At 40.9% G+C, this 17,939-nt stretch overlaps 1 protein-coding gene across 1 annotated transcript in view; it reads right to left on the bottom strand.

Annotated features, from left to right (window-relative positions):
* Positions 1-17,939, bottom strand: part of LOC149174615 (amino-acid permease BAT1 homolog) — a 91,998-nt gene that overhangs the window by 55,485 nt on the left and 18,574 nt on the right. Inside the window, exons 7-8 of the mRNA XM_089420900.1 lie at positions 8,382-8,671; positions 8,045-8,174 (exon numbers count right to left, since the gene is read on the bottom strand). Of these exons, the coding sequence (XP_089277026.1) occupies positions 8,045-8,174; positions 8,382-8,671 (420 nt within the window). The remainder of the gene's footprint in view (positions 1-8,044; positions 8,175-8,381; positions 8,672-17,939) is intronic.

Here is a 17,939-nt window from a genome sequence, read left to right as displayed (position 1 = left end):
AGCTCCGATACCATGTAGAAACTTTTTCTACAATTATCTAGCTCGCTCCGATACCATGTAGAAATTTTGAATAATTTAACACATATTCAACAGAGATTATCCTGATCATGTACTATTGCAGAATACATACACAATACATAAGCTCCTCTACGTTGATCATCAATATAGCAGAATCAATAACAATAAAACATCAAGAGCATTCACACATTAACACAGTATGTATCCCAGGGAAAGCATCTCGCTAAAAACCCCAACTATCTGTATATTAATGATTGAGTCATGTAACATTACACAGCATAATACTTCTCACAAGTATCTCCACCTCTGTTACACACAATACAGCTCAGATCTGATCTCCAAATCTCTTCCACTGCTTGCCTGCCTCCACTGCTCAATACCTGCTCAAGAACTGATGAGAATGGCTCACCAAACTCGTTTTTCACCTGCAAAATAGTCACTCACACTTTATTGGACGTGAGCACAAGCTATAATGTGGGCAAATACGTGAGCAAACTCATTGGCATACTCAATCCCTTGATTGTGCAAGATCTGGTGCACAACTATAGTCACAACTGATAGCAATCTGATTCTCTACCACCTGTCCCTGTTGAACTGAACATGCACTGACATGCAACTGAGTTAACTGATGTATTCATTAGTTGTATTATGAGTTAATAACTTGTGAATTAATTAATAACTAATTCACCCAACTCATCTCTAGTCTATTTGCCAGTTAGACTAAATACAATCAGTTTAACAAAGCTAAACTGAACACAACTCCATCAACTCCACAATCAACTCCACCAAACTCAACTGATTGAGTTCTAACTGAAGTCATGCATGCAACAACTCAACTGACTCATAAGAAAAGCGTATTTCCTTCTAACAGCTGCATGTGCCACCTCTGTAGCTCAAACTGAAGTGCTCCAAGAGAATAAGATTAAGTTTATAGTCCAAATATTATTGTGAGATAATAATATTTGACTTTTCTATTTTTGACAGCCAGTCTAAAAATAGACTTTGATCACTCACACTGTGATCACTCACACTTTCATCAAAAATAGAAGTCCATCTATTTTTTCCCAACTTGATCAATCATCCATAAACATCAACCTGCAATCCATAGACATGATCCATATGTCTAAAAATAGACATAGTCTAAAAATAGACTTGCGCCAAAAATAGCCTGCGGGCCCACTTAGTGAAGGCGACTCTTTTCACTAAGCTCCATCATCTTGTTGCAATCTCAACACAGGGCTTTATTCTGAACAGGGTTGGTGTTGTCTGAGGTAGGCTTTTCAGAGGTATGGGCATTCAATGGATCACTGGTTGTAGAGTGGATAAGAGTGGGGGATAGATGGGTGGATGGAACAAAGCTTGGCTTTGCTGTCATAGGTGTAACTGATTCAGGCTATTCTAGATTTGTTAGAATATCAAAGCTGTTGCTGGAGGATGGCAAATCAGAAGATGGAGCAGTGTTTTTAGGTACTGAGGGAGGTTTTTTGGTATGCTTTTTCCTGCTGGCTACCTTGGTGAACCCTTCTGGATCAGATTTGTTTCCATTTTCTGTGGTTTTAGGAGGCATGTTTAAGGGACAGTCACGAAAGAGGTGACCATGGGCATGGCATCTCCTACATCTAAAGGGTACATGTTCATATTCAAGGGGTTGAATCCATTCAAAGTCATCATGTAGAAGACTTACCGAGTCCGGGAGCGCATGGCCTAGCTTCATGTAAACACAGATCCGTGCGTAGGATGTGTATCGTCGAAGCTTGGTTTCCTCCGCTGCCTTTATGAACTCGCCTAATCCATTGCCAATGGTTGTTAGTGAGTCCTCGTCCCAGTGTTCCAGTGGAAGCGAGTACATGCAGATCGAAACTGGCGCCCAGCTGAAATCTTCCTTATCTGGGTTAAAATATTTCGACCCAATCTCATAAATAAAGACCTATTGCATTGAAGAAATAGGGTCCTCCATCTAGAACACGATTCCGGTCTTCAAGGCAGTTGAAGATGGCTGTGAAGAAGACCTTAAGGCCTAGCTGTAGAGTTACATGACCTTTGGGCTTCCATTTAGAGGTGATCCAGCCTTGCAGGGCTTTTTCAGTAGGCCAGTAACCGATGAATTTGCCAATCAAGGCGTGGTCTTTCATAAATTGTATTTGCGCATTGATCCGGTGACTAGGTAGCTCGATATTGGGCCTTTTTGTGGCAATGGGCTTGCATGTGGACGATGAATTTTTCTTTGGTTTTCCAAATGTTGCTTGTTTATCCTCCTCGTATCCCAGATCTTCTTGTCCGTTCTTCTCCAGCTGCTGCACAGGCCGTACCTTTGGCTTCTCTACATTCTCAATTCTTCTCTCATTTGGGTTTTCCTGATTGTAATCTTTGGGGGGAGGCGCTGATGCCTCCCCTGTTGGATTTTTCATTGTCCTTTGCATCCAGAAGCACAGAGACAGTCCTGGCGGAAGTTCTGTTTGGGCCTGAGAGGCTACTTGCTCAAACTGTGCGCCGTGGAAGGGTTTGTCAGAAACCCTAGTTCCTTAGTTCGCCATTTTCCTCCAGAGTGATCTAACTCCGTATGCCAACCATTTTTGTTATTCGCAACATATAATCTCACATATTTCAGCCAAGGGAACGACCAAATAAATGTTAGATGCTCTCTCCACGCTATACCAGGGTACTTCCGAGCAGCGGAAGATGTTCCTAGAGGAGAAGTTGAGATGCATCAAAATGCAGAAGGGGGAAGGCATAGATCGCTTCCTCAGCAAGATTCAGGAGGTCCGAGACCAGCTTGCAACTATTGGGGCAGTGCCTCAACCAATAGAGCTAGTGAGATTGGCAGTGAACAGTGTCTCTGAGGAGTGGCAAGTTTTCATCCAAAGTATATTGGATAGAGACAAGCTACCAGAATGGGACAGGATGTGATCAGACTTGCAGCAGGAGGAATTGAGACGAGCTTTGCTGAAGAGCTCCATCAGTGGTAGTAGCAGCAGCGAATCGAAGGTGGTGAAGGAGGAGGAGAATCTGGCCCTTGCATCTACGGGTCCCAGTCAAGGGCAGGGGGAGCAATGAAAGAAGAAGAAGGACCTATCTAAGGTCAAGTGCTTCAGGTGTAGCGTGTTTGGATGCTACAGTACCCAGTGTCCTCTTAGAAAGAAGGACAAAGAGGAGATGCAAAACCAGGCAACAACACATGCTGAGATAGATAGGTTGTCCTCCAGGTTGGAGGAAGACTTCGCTATGATGGCCCACATACCTCCAGGAGTGAGGTGGGGTGACTTGGAGTTGTAGCCCCAGAGAGCTACAGAGATTGGGCAAGGTCCTTGAGGAGTCCACCTCATGGATCATTACCTTGCTATGGGGGGGCCACAGTATTAAGTAGCAGGATGTATCAATGGTAGTTGATGCAACCAGTACTAGAGTGACAATTGCAGTGACCAATAGCAGTCAGATGTTGGGGAGCACAGTGCAGAGTTCGCAGCATTGCAGAGTGGCATAGTGTAGAGTCAATAGCAACACAGATTCATTGGTGGACAGTGCAGTAGCTAGTAGCAGTCAAGACTCGAGATACAAATGCATCATACTAAACACAGTTGATTCAGTATTTTGGATGTTTTTCAACTACAGTAGTTGCAGTTGTAGCAACAACATATGAGAGGGAGTTAAGTGCAAATGCAGTGCTGGTAGCAGTATGGCAGTGTCAGCAGCAACACAGATGCAACATCAGAGTTGCATAGTATGCCTAGACATCAACAACATGATAGGAGGTGATACAAAGACAAGGTATTGTGGCAGAATGTGCAACACTAGAGAGAACACAATCCTCGCGAAGAAGGAGTGTTAGTTTCTGTAGCATCGGATGTGTTCTATCCATGACATTTGGTGGAGAGGCTAGAATACATGAAATCTCCAAAACTCAGAAATCGTTCCTGGAAATTCCACTTAGAGATGACTTAATTAGATTATTAACCTATTTTTTAATATTTCCTATGTCTAAATTTAGGAAAATTGATTAATTAATCAGAATTAATTAAGTCAAGATGAGAATGTTGATTTTTGGTAGCATCAGATGCACTCTAAGTCTCAAAGTTTACAGGGAGGCTTTTGCTTTTGCCATTTGCTTTGGCATCCTCTTTCTTATGTCCTCTGTTGTGGCTTCTCTCTGAACCTCTGTTATGACTATCAGTAGTCATCTTCTTCTCCTCTTTCTTCATGAGCTTCTCTGCAACAAGCCTCTGCAACAACTAGTCCTCCTTGCTGCAATCTTACCTCACTCAGTCTTTTGGTAAGCATAGGTCCTCTGTCTGGAACCTCTTCTTGAGCAACACCTTTGCTCCTTCTAGGCTTCTGCAATCTCTCACTCTCTCTTGAGAACACTTCAGTTGTCCTCTCTATCCAATTTCTTGTTGGATTCTTCAGGTTCACTGCCACTTCTCCATCAGAGTATTTGCCTTACTCTGCCTTCAAGAATGCATCTAGTTCTCCTCTCACAGCTTCTCTTGTTGTCCTTTGCTGAGATATTTTTATCTGCAACAAACAATCTTCAATTCAACTTTGAGATAAAAACACACTGTCTTACCTTCAAGATCTATGCATGATCTTGCTTCACCATTCTTCTGCACTTTGAATGGCTTGTCTTCTATTTGGTCTCCAAGTCCTCTTTCCTTCGGAACTTGCATTAAATAATCTTGCTTTCTTTTTTCTTCAAGGATTCCTCTATTCCTGTCTATTCCCCCGAGAACTTCAAAAGTTCCCCTTACTGATTACAAATCTGCTCTGATTACAAATATTCTGCTCTTATACCACTAATGATGCATGACTCCCCGGAATATAACCATACTTAGCCAAACTAATGCTAGGGTTACCCAGCATATACCCACAGTGTACATTAATATGCATGCACAACTGTCCCAGGTATTTAACTCTACAATGGAGTCAAATCTTCATACAGAAAATGGTTAAGGCCCTCTTATACAGTTCCTTTGTATCGGAACCAATCACCCCTTCTAAGCCTTTCTATCGGGACATTATAACCCTTCATAACATTCATACAACCCTTTAAGCCCGCATATATATATTCAACCCATTTATCATTGGACTTAACCACAAAACCTTCTCAACCGCATGTATATAACCTTTCCTTCTTAACATTGGTTATATATGGTTAATACATACAAACTTACCCATCGGCGCTATTTCTCTTTATGAACCATTTACAAAGGAAAAACATACGCAAACATACCTTTCAGCCTTTAGTACGATCTTGACACGCTTCACGAGGTCCCACCTTTATCGCTGATCGCAATCGTTATCGGCTCCTCCCCGGCACCAAAGATATGCCTCCCTTCCGATATGTGACTATTAGAACACATATGTTGGTGTTTCTACATTATAATCGGACCATATAATTATCGAAACCATATAACTATCGCAATACAAAGGATTTAACGGGAAAAGCCCCGCCGGAACACAAAGCCAGAACTCAAATCTTATAGACCCGACACTATAAACTCCGTCAGGTCCGTATCTTTCCACGACACTCTCCTCCGAACTCCGATCGGCAATCGCTATATCGGAGTTTCGGCCATCGACGTGTTGCATTCCATCGCACTGTCCCTTTACATCTCCGACTTCTGACTTGTGATTAGATCTGGACCGTAGATCTGGTCCCGATCCAACGGTCCACGATCAATCGCGATCGCTCATCGCAGCTACCCAAAGCTCGATTCCAATAGCTCTAAAAGGTTTGCCGCTGATGCGATCAAATCTCGGTTGTTGATCTATGAGATCTAACGGTTGCTGTGCGCCGATACTTAACTTTTCTGTTCTTCCTTTCACTTGGTTTTCTTCCAGTATTTCTTAGATTTTCTTTTGTGATTGAGTTTCTTCAATAACTCCCGTCCTTCACTGTTTCCGCTGTGCGACTCCTCTTCATTTCTCCGCTCTTCTCTTTACTTATGTTTTTGCTATCTTCTCAGCGTTTCTCTATGGGTTTGGGTTGTTTCCTCAGGGTTTCATTCTTCCGCTTCTGCTGCTCAACTTCTCTCCTCAGCGAACCTTCACTTCGCTACTTCTTCAGAGCTTCCCTCTGTTCATCAATTGGATTCAAAGATCCCTTATGATTCCTCTGAATCATTCTCCTCTCTGCGTTCCACTTGGGTTCTGTCTCGCCCAATTTCACTTCGTTGTTCTGCTCGAACAATCCTCAATGTCTCCTTTGCGTGTCCTCTGAACTCTGCCTGCAACCACTTTACAAAACCTACGAGTTGACATAATAATCAATCATAAACACTCGACTCACGCATATGGCACACTCAGAATCGAATTCCTCCTCTATATAAAAACATAAAAATAATTGATTACATTTGAGACTCTCAGTCTCTCACACACGCACAGTCCTGATTCTACTATTAGTGGCCTCTCTCTCAACTACTCTGCCTGTAGGCTTACATATCTCCAGAATGGTTCTGTTGAACTAATTCTGGGGTAAATCCTAGATTAACTCCTAAATCTAGTGAACTGACTCCTAGATACACTCTGTCCACTTCTACTCTAATTAATTCCTAAAAGCCCTCTCTTGTTCCTTGAATCATGGAACTGTTTAAGAGTCCTAATTGACTTTAGACTCTTTTGTCATTATTCCCACTCATGTTCTCATTTATTTGAGAGCATTTACATATTCTCCCATTATCTAATTAAATCACTTAAAAGCCTAAATATTACATTAACTTGAGACTTAGGAAAGCTATTTCCTAAAAATACATGACCCCTCTATGTCTATTTATTTACAATGATTTTCTCTTGGGTGAATGCTCCTGCATCAACTTCTCTAAGATATACTTGCGCTCAGCGTACCACCAAATTTGGGTGAGGAAGCAGGACATCCACAAGACCACCTTTCACTGCCATTATGGACACTTTGAGTTCTTGGTGAGTTCTTTGTGAAACCTTGAGCATAAATTGTGTCTTTCTTGAAGAGTTCCTAGCGAGATCATTTCATGCATTAACCCTAGAATACCTATTATAAGTGATCTATTTCCTACCGGCACTCCTCCCATTGGTGAAAATCCATAAAGAGAAGGAGGTTTTGGCTGTTGTGACAGTGGGCCACTACCCCAATGTTTTTTCTTGGTCTAGTTTGCACCTTGTAGGGTTTGCCTCTCCAAGGCCTGCTAGCTTTTGCGGAAAGAGTACCAAAATGCACTAGTACAATGGAGACTGCTGAGTACACCATGGATTTGTGCTATGCAGAGTACTATACCTGAGAAATGGGTAGATTTAGCAGCAATGCTTGCATAAAGAGTAATAGTTTAGTGAATGTGGAAATGTGATTGAATCCTAGCATGTTATATTTATTAGTACCAACTGAATAATTAGTCAAGTAACCTGTAAACATTCATTGGGGGATATGGTGGTTTTTAATCTTTGAATGCTCCATGGAAAAGATTAAAACATCAGCAGGTTGGCCTTTTACCTAATGATGTGAAATCATGTTGCTCAATGACAAATGCAGGCCTCTTTGATCACAATGCAAGTTTAATTTGTACAGTTTACTAACATTCTTCAGTGAGTGGGCAAGTTGATTCTGTTAGTTGCAACAATCTATTTAAACAGTGAAATATTAAACCACATTTCTATGAGGTGGTGTTTCCTAGGAAAGAAATAATTTTCACATCTTTCATAGGCAATTGCGAACTTGTTTGTTGAAATTCCAAATGCCTAATAGAGACTATTATTATCTGTATCGTTCCAACTGTATCAGATCTGGTCTAGCAGCAAGCATTGAGGTGATCAGGCTTGCATTAATGCAGATAACTAATTTCAAAACACCTCAAGTGGGTGTGGATGAGGCAAGGTGCAGGTCATGGATGATTTGATGATATAGATATGTACCTATATTAATCAAAGAAATTCTAGATTTTTTTTATCTAACAAAGGATATTATTTTCAAGATAGCAGAACTGTTAGTATATTATGAGAGGACTAGTTTAAAAAGTCACAAAATTCCTACACTTTAAATTAAATGTAAGTCTTGTGTACTCACAGGAAGTGCCATGCAAAACGAAATGCCAGCTGAAAGCCAAACAGCATTCAAAGGCACCTCATGCTTATTCACTTTATGCCAGAATTCCGAGAATGGCATTGCTCCATCTCTAGAAAATGCATATGTCATTCTGTGATACAGTCAGATGTATGGTTGTTAGAGAGTTGATATTTTCCTCTAGCTTTCTCAACTACAATTGACACAAAATTCAAGCATCATCAAAAGAGGAAACTGTAAGATTGAAGCAATTTGGGAAAAGAAAAACATAAACAGCTGTAGAATATTTTTGTATCATCATTAATGAAATGTATCCAGAAAAATAATTTGATGTGTTAACCTCGAGTTACTTGTGACTGAGCCCATGCCACAAAAAAATATAGCCACGGCAACAACTCCCAGGCAAATTATTCCCCCAGTTCCATTTCCATATCTATTCTTGAATGACTGATAGAAAATTTCAGCAATTGCATAACCACCAGCATTATTTGTACTGCTCAAAAGATTGGGGATATTGGTAACTGAAAATGTTATACCAAGTATATAGCCCCAACCTACAATAATGGATAGAATGATGGCACTTATAATTCCATATGGTCCATTCTGGTCTGCACTTTTTGTTTCCTCCGTCTACAATGCAAAAAACAAAGTCACAGGATACAATTAACCTTGATGAGACAAGAAACGCCTCAATATAATTTTTTTAATTAAGCATACAGAATTTCAATCCTTTCTAAACATCCAGCTTTAAAAAAATAATTTCATTCAGTTGAAACATTGTCCAGAGATAAATTATTGGTGATTCTACGTGCAATTCATTCACTTGTTTACTGGTTGCAAAACAGAAATTACTTTGATACAGTTTAGGGAATACTCTTGTCATTCTTAGGGAAGTTGGTTTCTTGATTTCAGGCATGGCTTTCAAACTCATAGCCCAGAATTGAATGCATCCCTTTAAGTAAAATGAGGTTGCATTCCTATGAAGTATTGTGTCACATGCTTATTCCCACATTAGTCAGATGCAACTACATTGAAACTTTGCTGTTCGAGGAAGGTTCATGAGACTTAGCTAGTGAACATATGTTATGGTTGTAACTTAGTACACTATTGTACTTTATCTATTGTGTATTTTAGCACTTTATGTTTTGTATTTTTTAGCAACATGGTACATACTAATTACTCACCCATTTAGGAAACCTAGTAAAAAAGAGATCACTCTCCCAAGGTTTTGTACTTTTGCAAATAGATAACACAATGAGGAGTGTACCATATATGTACATTGTGATAATACTCTCTCTCTCTCTCTCGCACACACACACACAAGAAGAATACTAAGGATCTTACAGGATCACCCCTTGGCATTAGAAACATCTTGCAAGGATGTGGGCATAGAAGTTGTTACCACCAGAAAATGCATGTCTCATTTTGGATTTTCATGGGCTTTCCATTCTCACCGAGTATAGTGCAAGGTTATAGGTTGCAGGAGGAGATATTTGGAGGCCATGCACCTTGTGCTAGTTTGCTGGAGCACTAATCATCATTCAACGGAAGAACAAAGGTGTAGAAGTATTGTTGACTTCATAGAGACTTTTTAGGAGAAGTATCTCACCATGAGGTTTTCCATTTGGGCAGACTTGACACATATTCGAGGTTTAGAGCATGACATGTCATAAGAAAAGTGATAAAGGAGCATAAAAGGAGAAACACCCTTCTTACAAATGTATTGTTATTGATCAAACTAGCATGGTTGCCAAAGTCCTACAGCCTGCTAAAATTGGTACACACAAAACAAGTGCCCATTGTCACCTTGGCACAAGTCCCCACTCTTTAATCCCAACTTCCTCCTTAAAAGCTATGGGAGGATTTCCTTAAATTAACTTCACCCAACCAAAGATTGATCAATGCCTTATGCGGGGCCTTGGGTGAAGGGAGGAGTTAATTGTTTGTTGTAATATTGATGTGGAAATGTAAAATATGCAGAAAATAAATGCAAATCAGCAATGTTAATCACTCAATAATGAATATAAATGGCATGTGAATAGTCCATGTGAGTGTAGCTTTAATACACTAACCAATTCTCTAAGTTATTTTTTATTTATACCTTTGGTTTGATGGGTTACTATGTTAACTTACTTCTTGTATCGTGTAATGTCCCCAACGCTTAGGAGACATAAGACAGGGTTTTGTTAGCCTAATAAGTTCTTGTAGGCTAATGCGGGGAAATTTTTAATAAGGGAACATAATTCGCCTAGAAAAAAACATTATAACTACTTAAGGGGTGAAAAAGGAAACATATCTGATGTAGAAATTATGGTGTATATTTGCAATTGCTCATGAAATTTTAATCAAAATCACAAGACACAAACATACTCTACTGCTCTGTGGAATTCAATTCACAATTTGGAACATCAATCACAAACATGCAATGAGAAATAACACACATGCACACAGTGTTTTTCCAGGGGAAAGAAATCTGATAAAAACCCCTATGTCTGCTTGCATTAGTCAATGAATAGAGATGTATTACAATTGCTAGCTCAATCTGCGCTCAACCTGCAAGTGAATGACCTATCTCTCTGTTCACTAAGAAGCTCTAACCTAGACGTAGTCAATTTCTGCCTCAGCTTGAGTCCCTATTTCCTTGCGCAAATCCTGAGGAGATTTTTCCCCTATTATTTAGGTGTTTCCTCCAAAATGATTGCGCAATTCCCAAGGTTGATTATCTGACTGCATGCGAAACTTGTACACTCAAGACTAGTCTACAATTGATATTACATTGCCTTGGAAACTCCACCTCAGTTGGGGAACTCGAATTCTCTGCATGCACTATTATATTGGGTTGATTGATCAGTCAACTGGATGATCACTGAGTTAGATTGAAGTCTCACTGCACAACAAACATTCCACTAGTTCCTCCAACAGTTAGAACTAGTTTAATTGAAAATAACTTGAAATAACTGACCTTGATTGCTTCAAATTAGCAATTACACATGCTTAACTAAAATCCAACTCCTCTAACTCTAATTTACTAAGTAAACTAGGTGACACAAGCCATGTCACACAAGTTAACTACATCCAAGTTGGTTGCTAATGTGGAAATTCGAATTTTCTCAATTTGACAAAGGCAAAATCAAATTGAGACTTTCTTGCTGCATTTTTCAACACTCCCTCTCAGCAAGAAAGGGATTATCAACCACCCCTATCCTGCACCTATGGAACTTGAACTTCCCTCTTAACAAAGGCTTTGTCAAAATGTTAGCATCTTGTTCCTTTGTCAGAATGTATTGTAGTAACATAATCCGCCTTTCCACACAATCCCGCAAATGGTGATATCGAATATCTATATGCTTGGATCGATGGTGAAATACAGGATTCTCATAGAGTTTGATGAAACTCTGATTATCACAATAGATCATAGTAGGATCCATCATCTGACCAAACAATCCCACAAGTATCTTTCTCATCCAGATCGCCTCACATGTTGCTTGACTTGCAGCCATGTATTTTATTTCTGCCGAGTTGAGCGCCATAGATCTTTGCTTCTTGCTATACCAGGAAACGGTTGCGGACCCAACGCTGAAAATTCCACCTGATGTACTCTTCCATTTAATGGACTTTGCACCCAATCTGCATTTGTGAAGCCACACAACTTCACTCCCTCTGTCTATTTGTACCATAGTCCAAACTAGGTAGTGCCTCTGAGATACTGTAGAACATGTTTAGCTACATTCCAAATCAGTTTGGTCGCCCTAACCATAGCTTGCCTCAGTTGGTTGACTGCATAGCACATATATGGTCGTGTGTTCACAAGATACATCAGTGAACCCACTAGCTGCCAATAAATGGTAGCATTCACTTCCTCTCCTGAAGTGACATCCTCCTTCCTCCAGTTGGTTGCTAGAAGTGTCTCCATGGGTTTACAACTCTCCATGTGGAATCTCTGCAGTATCTCGTTTGCATACTTGCCTTGAGACACAAACAGTTCCCCATCGCCTCGCCATACTTCCAACCTAAGGAAGTAGTGCATAAAACCCATGTCCTTCATTTGAAATCCCCTTGCAAGGTCCTCCTTGCAAGATCTGATCAGTTGCTCATCACCAGTTAAAATCAAATCATCAACATATAAGACAATAATAAGCAATTTACCTTCTATCAAGATGTGATAGTGGTTTGCATCCACTTCACTTTTGATGAAGCCCAAACCAGTGAGATATTTGTCGATCCTGGTGTACTAAGCAAAGGGTGCTTGTTTGATGTCGTACAATGCTTGCTTGAGTCTGCACACGAGACTCTCGATCAAATGTTTCAAAACCTTCTGGTTTCTCGATGTACACCTCCTCCTCAATAACCTCATTGAGAAATGTTGTTTTTACATCCATCTGATGGATCTTCCACCCCATCTGCGCAGCCAGTGCAAGAATTGATCTAATGGATGAGTACTTTGCTACAAGAGCAAAGGTCTCCTCATAGTCAATTCCCTCAACTTGAGAGTATCCATTGGCCACAAATATGGCCCTATACTTCTCTATGCTTCAGTATGCTACATGCTTTACCTTGAAGATCCATCTCAAACCCACAACTGATTTATCTGCTAGTCTTGGGACCACTTCCCAAACACTTTTCTTTAAAATGGATTCATACTCTTCCACCAATGCATCAACCCATACAGGTTGCTCTACTGCTTCCTCGAAAGAGGATGGCTCAGCCTCTACAAGCTCAATCATTAGAGCCATGTAGCTAGTGTACCTCTCATGTGACCTCCTTTGCCTGTAGAAATTTGAACGAGCTCCCACATTCTCCCTCACATCCTACACAAGTCTATCAGCTTTCCTGCTTCTTTTTCATCTTTCTCTGAATGGTTTTGCTTGTGTGGATGTCTCCACTCTTTGCTCCTCAATTTGTGATTGCTCCACAACTTCCTGAGGCTCCTCCTTTGGAGCTAAAAGCTCCTCTTCTAGTGGGATCTGAAACTCCCTCTCAAGAGAGCACCATATCGCTTTCTCCTCATCAAACTTTACATCCCTTCGCACAACTAGTTGTGAGGAGTTTCTGTGTAACCCACAAATACCCCCAACTCTGTTTTCAGCTCAAGCTTCTACATTTATTTTTTGGAGACATGGCAGTAAATAGATACTCCAAAAATCTTGAAGTGCAACACATTCGGCTTTCTCCCTGAGGAGGCCTCTTTCAGTGTGATCATACCAAGAATTCGATGGGGACTCGAATTCTATAAGTAGACTGCTATGTTACATGCCTCTACCCACAAATGCAATGGTAGGACTTGGTCATGTTACCGCTCAAACTAGCAAGGGTCCTAGGAGGGAATCCTATAGATCAACTACTAGGTCGAGGGCAACGATGGAGTGATAGCCCATTGTCACCTCAGCTAAGGCTCCCTACTCGTTACAGCCTTTCACCGATGGGAGGAGACCCGGTATATGAGGAATCACGATAATGAGTATATCAATGGAAGGATGAAAGGTGATTCCCAAGGCTTATTCACAAGAGAGACTCAATTGTATGGCTTTCTTGCTTGGGAAGAAAGGTGTTAGGCTCTTTAGGAAGGGCTAAAAGGATTCTTGATGCTAGGATTTGGGAATGTATCATGGAAAGATGTTCTCTAAGCCTGGAAATCCTTATGGAGACTTGGTCTTTATGTGATATTTGTGGAATTGGAGTTATAAAGTTACAGGACCACATAGGACCAAGTGAACCCAAAATTAGGTCAAGTAAGTGGAATTGGTCACTCAAGAGCGACTTGACCTAATTGTAGAAGAGAAGAGGATCAATGGGCAAATCTTTTTGGAATAGAATGCAATGATCCAAATGTGGTCACTAGCCAAGGGAAACCTAGGGCAAGAAATGGTCCTTGAGCTAGGGCTTGTTATATCTCGAGATCCCACTGTCAGATTTGCTTCAAATTTGGAGGGCCTCTAGAGAAAATCTCAGCGTAGTTGTGGACCAAAAATTGAAGTGTTTAGATGGCTATATTGTGAGATAATTGATGCCCTAGGTCACCTATGTAGGCTAGCCCTAGAAAAAGAGGGAGGTGACAAGAATAAGTGTTGAAAATGATCACCAATGGAGGATTAGTGCCTTGTCCTTTGGGAGAGATGGATTCAAGGAGAATTTTAATATTTGGAATGGATTCACTCAATCAAGGAGGCCCTTAAAACAACTTCGCATGGCATTAGAGCATGAGAACAACTACTTCAAGGTCTTTATACTTCGACTTGCAATATTTGATGACTTATCAAGATGTATTTAACCCAAATCATCTCTAGGAACATTCACTCAATCATACATGGCCCATGACATGATGCATCACTATAAAAGATCACAATTTTTACAATTTCGCATAAGAAAAAACAATAAATTTCAGCCCAGCAAAAATCCTAGCAACATGCATGTGACAAAGTAAATAACAAGAATAACATTAAAATAACACTTCAATGTATTAAAGAGTATATCCAATCATCAATATATGCCAATAGAGAAGCTCCAAGACAAAGAGAGATAACCAAACATCAAAATTCATCCATATGATCCAAACTCGTCCTCCAAAAGGTATAGCGAAAATCTCACAAGAGAGAATAACCCAATCCAAGTGATGATGATCAAAATGAATCATCTCACTTCTATTTATACACTCTCCAATGAATTCGATTTAGCTAAATTTGCCTAATTGATCCCCTAAACTAAAAGAATGTGCATAATAACAATACTTTTGGTGACAAGCCCACCAAATAGCTCAATAATACATGAATAAGCCTCTCAAGAGGGCCAAATGATCAATAAAGTGAGTCGTTGGGCCTTTGAGGAGGCCTAATGAAGTCCAAGGGGTGCCATGATGTAGAAATGGACTCCCAACATAGTGGACAAGGGATTGGCCCCTTGTTTTCCAAGCAAGAACCTGTGGTGCTCCCAAGTAAGTATGGGGGGACAAGGGCATCCTCATAGGTCTCCAAGTGGATTGAAAATGCCTGTTATGAAATTTAAATTTGATCATGGTTATGAATGTATTCAGAGAACTGTAGAAAACAATGAGAGAAAATATGGTTTAGAGAATAAATCCTTGATCTCTAGGCCTAGAAGAAATATGTCCAGCTTCTCCCAAAATTTTCCAATGGGTATGCCACCTAAAAACACAAGCTTTTTACCAATTTCTCTACAAAACACACCAATGAATTAGTTCAAAAATCTAATCTTCTCCAACGGTGAGGGAATGAGGCAAATGAAGGTTAGGAAGAGGGCAACGACACACAAGGGAGGCCAAATAGGCCTAGCAGCCAAGGGTGAGAGGCCTTGGAGGCCTGCTATGAGCCCTAAGAGGGCTATGGCCTAAGGGAAAAGTCCCCTTGGGCCTGCGACAATGGGAGGAAGGGCTTCCAAGGGCTACGACAAGCCTAAGAGAGGTTGCCAAGGCTCACAATAGAGAGAGAAGGGGCAACCGAGAGGAATGAAAGGCTAGCAAAGGAGAAGAAGGGAGAAGAGATGGTCGGGGGAGGAGGATGGAGGGGAGTAAGGTGAACAAAGGGTAGGCCGAGGGATGACGGAGAGGAGGAGGACCAAGGTAGAGGCTTTGAGGGGAGAAAGGGCTACGGCAAATCTAGGAAAGGAGGACGGAGGGGAGCCGAGAGGGAAGAAGGGATAGCAGAAGGCAGGGAAGGCCTTTTCGGGCCCATCATAAGGACAGAAGAGGCAGCCTGAGGCCCTTTGGCCTTATGGCCAGGCCTACAAGGGCCCAAAACACCCACGACAAGGGCAGAGAAGTGTTGATTTGGGGTAGCATCGGATGTGCTCTAGCCATGAAAATTGGTGGAGAGGCTAAAGCACATGAGGTCTCCAAGACCCAGAAATGGTTTGGGGAAATTCCACCCAATTAGAAAGATATTAAAATAATTAAATATTTTTAATGGGTTCTTAAGTCTAAACTTGGGAAAATAAAAATATTAATGGCTATTAATATAAAACTGGGTGAGAAGGTTCTAAATGACAAGGCAAGCCAAATCTAATCTTAGCCGTTGAAGACTCAATAGAAAAGTATAAGAGGAGGCTTGAGGGTCAATTGGAGATACACCAAGTTGATTAGTCAGTTTGATTTTCTGGGGCGGGGTTGGTTGATAGAAATCGAACCAGTGATCATAGTTGCAGTGAGAACATAGCAAAGAGGCAGAGATAGTGTCAAAAGACCAGTGCAGAGGCAGAGAGGCAAAAGCAGAGCCAGCAGGAGCCACGCTGAGGGCCAAAGTGATTGCACAGAGGGCCAGAGGGCGTGCGTGGGTGACACAAAGGGCCAGGGAGTCAACATAGAGCATCTGTAGTCTGACGCAGGGGGTTCTAGGCTGACACAGAGGCTAGGAGGGTTGACGCAGAGTCTTAGAGAGGCGTTGGAGAAACTTTCATGGAGCAGACTTGCCGAATATCTACTTTCGAAGAGAGGTATTACTGCCAGATTGATTTCTCTGTTGGGTGAGCCAGTTTGGCACCCAGTTGTACTCAAGAAAAGCTGCTTAATAATAAAACCCTCAAAATCGCTACGCCAGTTTTCCCAAGTTGAGTTTTTTTGGGAATGATTGTCCAAAAATAATAGTGTCCCTTGTGTGTTTGTCTATTTCTTTTAGTTGATGATCTGTAGATGGTTGAGACTGCATTTGTGTTTATTTCAGTATTTATATGGTTAAATAACTTGTTAAGTAATTAAACAAGTAGGTGAATAAACCAAATAGTGCAAGAAGAATTTCTAACGGGTTAGACTTAGAAATTTCAACATGGTATCGGAGCGTTGCAGATCACAGGAGAACTGAAGGCACCAGCTTAATCAGAAGATTTGCAATAGAAAACAGCAGTCCCGAGAGATAGAGTTGTTCTTAAGCAAAAGGCAATAGAGAGGGAGTGACGCAGAGGGTCTGCATCATCATTTTGTGCTAGAGAGAGGGCCAACTCAAAGGCAGAGGAAGGCAGAAGAGGCACACGAGGAGCCACGTCACCCTAATTAGCCAGGTAGGAGTGACGCAGTTGGCCAGAGGAGCAAATCAACCCTGCGGGGATTGCGCAGAGCTAAGAGGTTCAGTTTCTTCAGCTGCTGGGGCCTAGGAATCTGTGGGCAAATTGCGGATTGTGAAGCTGGTGGGGTGTTGTTGCTATTTGTTGACCACTACGTGTCAACTTCCCAGCAGTACACCCCCTTTTCTTCGCAAAAAAGGGATAGCGCTTGATCGACATGTCCGTGCCATTCGACAGTCATTGACAGCTTGATCAATTTATGTTGTAAACCCAATCTGCATATTTAATTGTAAATAATCTTAGTAGAGTTGAGTCATGTATGTAAATTGCCTAGGTGGACCTAATTTTCTAGTGATAATCTATGTTCCGGAAGGTTTTTTGTCTCACCGATCTATGATCGGCTGAGTTTTCCTTCAGCCTAACCCCAAAGCCGGAATGGATTTTGTCATTAGAATCTTAGGAGAATCCTAGTGTGTTAATCTGCTAGATTATAGTTGTGTCGCAGAACTGGGTGGTTTATGAGGGTCTATGTCAAATGGGTTCTCCCCCTTGAGATGTAAAGTTGTAAAAGTCATGATGTAAAGTGTCTTGAGGGTTAGAAAATGTTTTTAATCCCCTCATAAGTCCCAAGTCCTAGGTCCTAGGTGATTTTTCCAAAGGCTAAGTTCGAGGATCCATTTAAAAATAAATTAAAAAAATAAAAATAAAGTAAAAACTTAAAAAATAATAAAATAATAATATTTTGAGTAAATAAATGCAGAATTTCAATTTTTTAATGCATTAAAAATTCGACGGATGAGATTAAGAGATATCTTGATCCTCATCGACGGTCGAGATCATTTTGACATGGATCACTCGAACTAGCTGTTGGGAATTTTTCCTTTAAATAGGG

This window comes from Pinus tabuliformis, chromosome 4_1, assembly GCF_031772625.1.
Source record: "Pinus tabuliformis cultivar Carrire ecotype Pingquan chromosome 4_1, CPIR1, whole genome shotgun sequence".
Classification (NCBI taxonomy): Eukaryota; Viridiplantae; Streptophyta; class Pinopsida; order Pinales; family Pinaceae; genus Pinus; species Pinus tabuliformis.
Note: the sequence above shows the minus strand (reverse complement) of the source record. Positions and strands in the feature narration are given on the sequence as shown.